The sequence below is a fragment of the Orycteropus afer genome, unplaced genomic scaffold (assembly GCF_000298275.1).
Source record: "Orycteropus afer afer isolate SDZICR_OR568_19922 unplaced genomic scaffold, OryAfe1.0 scaffold00005, whole genome shotgun sequence".
NCBI classification, from domain to species: domain Eukaryota; kingdom Metazoa; phylum Chordata; class Mammalia; order Tubulidentata; family Orycteropodidae; genus Orycteropus; species Orycteropus afer.
Genome location: NW_006921592.1, coordinates 7,272,605 through 7,280,641, shown reverse-complemented (window position 1 = coordinate 7,280,641; position 8,037 = coordinate 7,272,605). Strand labels below are relative to the sequence as shown.

At 35.0% G+C, this 8,037-nt stretch overlaps 1 protein-coding gene across 1 annotated transcript in view; it reads left to right on the top strand.

Moving 5' to 3' along the window:
• The window catches only part of TRPM6 (transient receptor potential cation channel subfamily M member 6), a 175,400-nt gene that overhangs the window by 137,370 nt on the left and 29,993 nt on the right, over window positions 1-8,037 (top strand). The window contains exons 28-31 of the mRNA XM_007939607.1: window positions 1,940-2,015; window positions 3,386-3,477; window positions 5,155-5,213; window positions 7,881-7,906. Of these exons, the coding sequence (XP_007937798.1) occupies window positions 1,940-2,015; window positions 3,386-3,477; window positions 5,155-5,213; window positions 7,881-7,906 (253 nt within the window). The remainder of the gene's footprint in view (window positions 1-1,939; window positions 2,016-3,385; window positions 3,478-5,154; window positions 5,214-7,880; window positions 7,907-8,037) is intronic.

Genomic DNA, 8,037 nt, shown 5'->3' with positions numbered 1-8,037 from the left:
TAATGTGTTCTCAATACAAGGTCTTTAGACCACTGGTCGTCCCTCTCTTATTTTAAGTGGAAATGAGAGAAAAGGGGGGTGATAATACATCTAAGAAAAAAATCCTTATCTGTTTTTAATTTTTCTGAGAGGGATACATTTTGCATTTGTTTAATTGAATAGTTATTAGAATCCAGAAAATAAAAATTGAGATTTAGGAAGTCTCTTATATTCAGAGCTGTTGAATCTTATTCATAATGTTTCCCAGAGAGCATTCATTTAGTCTGATTTATAGAGAGAGGGAAGGAGAAATTATTAAGATTCCAGTGATATGTTCACAGAACATATCAGGGTTCATAAGAACCCTACACAGAACTAATTGTGTTGAGTTATAGCTGGTTATTTATTACTGCTCACGCAGAGTGTTTATTCTGTGGTCAGGTATCACTTAGGCTTAATAATGATGATGTTTGCAGAAGAGAGAAGACAGATCAACCAGTTAGGAATGAAGACTATCAGCTGGGCAATAGTGTGAATGTGGAAAAAACAAAACAAAACAAAAACTGGTTAGATAAGATGAGGGCTGATAATGAACAGAATGGAAAGCAATCATGAGAACTTGAACTTCTTGCATTAGGTAATGTTGTTGTTGTTGTTGTTATGTGCCATCGAGTCGGCCCTGACTCATAGCGACCCCTCCTTGGGTTTCCGAGGCAGTTATCATTACAGAAGTAGGATTGCCCAACCTTCCTTCCAAGGAGTGGCTGGCATTAGGTAATAAGGGATCTTTATTGATTTTTAAGCAGAGGGAACTATGTGATTGAGGAGTTATAAAGATATAAAATTATTTGGAATACTAAACTTAAGGTACAAGTAGACATTGTACTGGAATTTATATTATCATGCTCTTTAAAGCCCAGTTGTGCTTATGATGTGTGCTTATATTAATGGTTCTTAATCAAGGGGCAATGTTGCACTGCCCACCACTCTGCTTCTGGGACATTTGGCAATATCTGGAGACATTTTTGGATGTCACAACTGGGGAGGAAGGTGCTTTTATCGTCTAGTGGATGGATAAAAAGGCCAGGATACAGCTAAACATCTTACAGCCCTCACAACAAAGAATTATCTCATTCAAAACGTCAATGCCAAGGTTGAGAAATTCTGATTCATATTTTTAAAATACTCAATTGTCTCTTAAATCACTGAGAATAAAAGGGACTTTAAGCTGAAAGATACATTAGAAATGAAATCATTGAAAACCCCGTCAGCTTATAGATATGGCTGGAAAGCTTAATTATCTTGTCCCAAATCATAGTTTACTAAAGAGCATAATTTTGAATAATCAGTTCCCACACCTTAAGAAATAGTTTTGAGACCAATTATATTTGTTTGTAGATATTATGCATTTATATTTATATTATAGGGTTTATTTATATATTTTAAATAAGTAGTATGATTATTGTATAGGATTCTTATTGGAATTATTTAAATTATTTCCAATGAATTTCAAACAGAGCAAGATGTGGGTTGCTGGAGAGTTCTGGGAAAGAATTTCATTAAGTCAAATCAGAAGCTGAGAGGTGACTTAGAGAAATAGGCTTACTCCATGGCCCATATCTTCCTTGAAACACATCCAGAGTTGAGAATCTCCTTTTTGAAATATATTTGAGTTAAGAATTAGTTGAAAAGAATTAGTTAAAAAGTAAAAATTTGTGTGAATGTGTATGTATTTGGGGAATGCAAAGAGAAATGCTTTGTTAAGTAATTCTTCAGACACAACAGTTAAGGTTCTGAAGAAATTAACTATGAAAAGAACAAGTATATTTTTAGCTTTCTCTTCACTTGTTTTACTTGAATTACAATACTGTAGTATTATTGAAACAATATTTATCATAATTTTCTAATATTCCACTATAATAAGGATATTATGTATGAAATGTTACGTTTTTTCCAATAGGCTAGCTGCACTCCTTATGGATTTTTTTCCCAGTACATAATCATTACGGGAGAAAATACAATCACTACTTCCTACAGTTAGACTTCGACTTTTTTTTTTTTTTTAATGTATTTTATTTTTTTTATTCTTGTTGTTGAGAATATAAACAGCAGAAAATTCACCAGTTCACCAGTTTCCACATGCACATTTCAGTGACATTGATGACATTCTTCAAATCGTGCAACCATTCCCACCCTCCTTTTCTGAGCTGTTCCTCATTTGTGTTAACATTAATACAAATTCACTGCCCCCTAAGTTTCCTGTCTAATATCTCAAGTTGCTGTTCTCAGTTTAGTCTCATATAGATAGTTCTTCAAAAGCACAATGCTAAGTAAGCTAAACTATTGTTTGGTTTGAAGATTACTTCATGGGATATTAGTTTTAAGCTAATAGGATAATAGTTTCAGGGTTTCATCCAGCATCAATGGCTCCAGAATGTCTGGATTCCATGGGAATTTGAAACTCTATTCCGTATTTTTCCCCTTTTGATCAGGATTCTTCTATAGAATATTTGATCAAAATGTTTAGTAAAGGTAGTAGGGCACCATCTGTTTCTTCTGGTCTTATGGCAAATAATAACCAGTGACTCAATAAAATATTTTCAAAATTAAAACAGGCAGTCATTTATTAAAAACTTATTGGATACCTACTATATGCCAGTGACTCTGTAAGTGACAGATATAAAATAATAACAATAGTGATCTTCACCATCATTTTAAAGAAAAAGTTAATAATTAAACCAATTTGATTCCCTTTCTAGCATTTTTTTTTTTTAATTTAAGTAACCTTCTATGACATTCAATGTAATTGTAAAGGAAGGATTCCTAACATTTCAGAACTAAAATTCCACATATTTTAAATAAAGCATGGGAGATAGGAGGCAGGGAAAGGTAAAAGTTAAAAAATTACTAAAAAATCGGTTTTGTAGGAGATGTATATACTTTATGGATGATTTGGAGTTCCTGGGTGGTGCAAACTTTTAAGCACTAGACTCCTAGCCAAAAGGTTGGAATTTCAAATCCACCCAGAGGTGTCTTGGAAAACAGGCCTGGCGTCTGCTTCTGAAAGATCACAGCATTAGAAACTCTATGAAGCAGTTCTGTCCTACACACATGGGGTTGATGACAACTAACAACAATATGGACAATTTAATTTCTGACTTTGATAGTGAAATGTAAATTTGTTATAAATGTAAAGGTAACTAGAAGACTAGAAAACAATATGTAACTTTCAAGCACTTGAGGAAATAGAACAGAGGGAATTTGGTAAAACTTGCATAAAACAGAAAGAGAAAACTATAACCAAGTTTAGATGAATGTACTGTGTTCAAATTTTTCTATTTGAGAGTTGTGATTTAAATATAAAGCATTTTCATGTACTCTCCATTTTTTTCTTCCTTTTTACAAGGTTTGGAACCTTATATATATCAGAAAATGAAAAGTAAAGAAATTGAACGACATGCTGTGCAAGTTAGTAATTACCTAAAGCAGTCTCAAGAGGTAAAAACATCTTATTTAATAGTTTGCTTTTTTTAAAAAAAACAGTGCACATGAACACACATCTTCATGCAATTGACTGTGTCTGTTTTACCTGATTTTTCTTAAGTTATGAATTTATGTTTTTTTTTATTAGTATTAAATTTAGATCTTTGTTTCAAAACAATCTAATTTTTTCAAATGCCCACATTCTTTTCTTTTTTACATTATTCATTTTTTTGTTCTTATAAAATTCACCTATCCACCTGATAGTTTATTCTGGGGATCGTTTGCATGAGAAGAAACTCAGGAGTTTTTGAAACTGTTTTCAAATATATGAAAGTTCTCAGGTGGGAGAAAAATAAGTTATTTTAAATACAGTTTTAAGAGGTAGATCTATAATCGGCCAATAGAAGATAGTGGGAAAAAGGTTGGAGAATTTTGTAGTGAATGGGCTCTCCAAGGATGGAATGGTTTATTTCCTGAGGTGGTGAGTTCTGTCATTCTTCAAGCATAGGCTGAACAAACCCCTTGGCAGATGTGATGGAGGGGATTCCAACATTTCAGAGTAAAGGACTATCAGTGTTTCTCCAATGCTGAGATTCTCTGATTCTGCGATCTGTCTAATCATAGCAGAACAAACATCTGCCTTGTTTTAGTGCCATCCACCATGTGGATAGAGTGATCTAAGACACCTAATTTTGGTCTTGCTTTCACTGATATTTATGTGAATTTGGAAAGCATATGTATACAGACAACCTCAGAATTTCTTGTAGGAGTGTAATCTGTGAAAAACTTTAAAAGTCAAATATTTGTAAGGCTACTTGAGGGTAATTGGAAGCAAGGATTTATGTTCAAATTCTGGCTTCGCCAATTCTAGTTTACAAAACTATGCACATCAACTAGACTACCAGCTTCATTAACGGTATCTCTAAACTGGGGCTAATGTCCTTATGAGAATATTGATAATTGAAAACAAAAATAACAACCGTAAAAATGCCTGAATAATGCCTGAAGTATACTAGGTCTCCAGAAATATTAGTTGAATCTAATAGGAAATAGAATGAGGTACATGCAAATAATGTTTAAAATAGCTCAATTAGTAGAGACTTTATCTTTACAATCATCAATGGAGACAACCTATTAATGATAAAAAAACCAAACTCACTGTCGTGGAGTTGGACCCAACTCATAGTGACCCTTCCTCGGGTTTCCGAGGCAGTATCACTACTGAAGTAGAGTGCCCAGCCTTCCTTCTGAGGAGTGGCTTGTGGGTTTTAACCACCAGCCCTCTGGTTAGCAGTCAAAAGCCTTAGGCACTACACCATAGGACATACTAAAGTAATCATGCTTGTGGTCTGTCAACTTTGACTTCCATCCTTTCTTTCATGTCATTAACTGATTTCGACCTGTTTTCATTAACATTTGCATATTTTACATTTTCTCTCCAGATGTCCTCATAAAATTAATTTCATTCAGTTAAAGTCCATCACCACATTGAGTTAGTTTCCCTTATATTGTGTTAACATTTAGGCATCTTTCTAGCCTAATGGGTTTAGTATGTGGATTAAAAGAGAAATATTGGGCTAGATGAATGAAAAGAAAAATCTGTCCTTCATAGAGTGTGTTTTGTGATGATATTACTGGAAGCTCAGGATGGGAGTTTGTTGGGTGTACATGGAATGACCTCTCCCTTTGCAGGATCTGAGCAAAAACTCTTGGTGGAATTCCAGGGGCAAAAACCTCCACAGGAACTCCTTGTGAGTATTTCTGAATTTTTCTCTCATTAAATATCTTTAACTTTGTGTCTTTTTTGTCAACCTAATCGGAAGCAAAGGTTTAATTTGGTCAAAAAAGGGGGGAAAAGTGCATGTGAAATGACAATTTTCTTCTTTTATTAGCAAGGATGAAAATCATTTATTCTCCAAGTTTTCCTGTTTCTGGCAACAAGATCTGTGCCTTTTAAGACTATAATGAGACATGTACTTCTACAGCAAATTAAGCATTAGCCTTTCCAGTGTCAAAAAATGGAGTAATGACTATTGTGACTTTTCTGATAGATAAGATTGCAAATTTGCATTGAGGAGTGAAAATAAATCTGCTTTGCCTAAATAAAAATACTTAGATTAGAGATCTGATTACATTTATTTTTTAGTTTTAAAAAATAATTTTTTTTTCCCCTAGATTTTCCTTTTAGCTTATGAGGTTAATTTTTCTCATTTTTTTCTTTGGTTTTTCAGTAATTTTCCAATTATTTGCCAAAGCCATAAGGATTGGGACAGAGAAAGACAGAGAAAAAGGGAGAAGGTGGGGAGAGGACGAGAGAGAAGGGAAACTCACATGCTTGTGGACTTAAATAGCCTCCTGGAATTTTATTTATTCGGAGAAGTAAACAGTTAAGCCCTTGGCTACTAACCAAAAGGTTGGTGGTTTGAAACTACCCAGAGGTATCTCGGAGGAAAGTCCTTGTGATCTACTTCTAAAATGTCACAGCCATTGAAAACCCTACGGAACACACTGCTACTCTGACAACGTGGGCATCACCATAAGTCAGAATGGACTCAGTGGCAATTGGCTTTTTCGATTTTCCGTTTTTTGAATTTTACTTATTTATTCAGAGAAGTAAATTTTGAAAACAAACAAAGCAAAGATTATTTCACTTTTAGTGTTTTCCAAAACATCATCAAATTAGCTGTCTACAGATCTGTGGAGTTGAGGGTAAGGGGGAAGAGATTTAAAATTATCTGCTCTACAGAGAGGCCGATTGACATCAAGCAGGTAGAAGGTGACTTACATTCAGCAGTCTGCTTCCATGTGAGACGTTCTTTCTTCTGAAGCTCACATCACATTCTCTCTGTGCAAGCCTGCCTGCAGACTCCAAGGGCACATGACTCTCTTCACCCGAAGGTTCAGTAGTTTGTACTCATGCAGAGTTGTGGGTTATTGCAGCATGAAATTAAACAATAATTGTAATTGTACTTTCTTCCCTAAGGACCTTAAATACTGGAGATATTCTTTGAATGCATTTATTCAGACTTGCCTGTGGCTACTTGTGCACTTGAGCAGGGCAAGTAACAATTTAAAGAGACTTAATTTCAGCCTGTGAACATTTAGGGGCCACGTGGGCTAATGAAACTGATTTGTAGGCTTGTCCGAAGACATTCACAGGCTCATTTGTAGGCATCTACTTTGCATAGTTCAGTAACCCTTTAGTTTAATTGATCCAGAGCAACACAAACACAGTTAAATCTTATATATATATTATGCGAACACATAGCTAATTTAAGAAAACAACTGCTTTTAGTTAGCTTTGGGCACACAGTAAATGAATTCCATGACTATCTGGTGCTCATTTTCCTATGAAAATAATTGTACAGTGGTAAACTATTTATTGATAAAGAAAATCAGTAGATGTAACTGATACTTACCTTTCAAAGAACTTTATGTGTGTGTGTGTTGTTAATGAGCTCTGGTTGCTCAGTGGTTAAGTGCTTAGCTGCTAACCAAAAGGTCAGAAGTCCAAACACGTCAGCCACTCCATGGGAGAAAGATGTGGTAGTCTGCCTCCATGAAGATTCACAGCCTTTCAACTCATAGGTTGAATATGTATACATATATATACCAAAGGGAGCTCTGGTAGCATAGTGCCTAAGGCATTTGACTGCTAACCAGAAGGCTGACAGTTCAAATCCAGCAGCCACTCCTCAGAAGGAAGGTTGGGCAATCTACTTTTGTAGTGATATTGCCTTGGAAACCCAAGGACGGGTTGCTATGAGTTGGATCCGACTCGACAGCAGTGAGATACATTGAGTTATATACCAAAGATCATTAGGGGAAGGAGGAAGGGGGAAAGGAGAAGCTTTTATTTGTGGGGCATTTAGTTTATACTAATGGTGGTGGAATATTTTGGAAAAGAATAGCAATAATGGTGGCACAATATGAATGAAAAATGTCATCAGTGTCCTTGAGCTCTAAATGGGGAAGTTGTTATGTGGGCAGATGTCTTAGTGTGTATGTTTTCACCACAATTAAAAAAAAAAAAGAGATTCGGTGCTACTCTGTCCTATAGAGTGGCTATGAATTGAAATACACTGGTAGCTTTGAGTGTTTTTTTCAACTGCTGTGTTGTTGTTAGGTGCCATGGAGTTATTTTTGATCCAGCAATCCCATATGACAGAGTAAAACTGCCCATAGGGTTTTCTCGGCTGCAATCTTTATGGGAGTGGATTGTTAGGTCTTTGTTCTTCAGAGTCATTGGGTGGGTTTGAACTGCCAAGCTTTCAGTTAGCAGCTGAGTGCTTAACTGTTGTGCCACCAGGTCTCCATCCGTATCATCTATGTTACTATTTCACCTACTTTTTCCTTTCTTTGACTATTGAACAATTTAAAGCATGATTTAAACAACTTCAATTTTTTTTTTCAAACAGGTTGAGAAGTTCAAATGGAGTTGACAGTAAGTTTTTACATTTAAAGCTTTCATTATTTTTTTATCTTATGAATGATAAGGTTCACTGACCTGCTGAGATTTTTATAGTTTTAGAAATTCTATTTATGATTTTTAACTAATATACAAAGTAGGAAGTT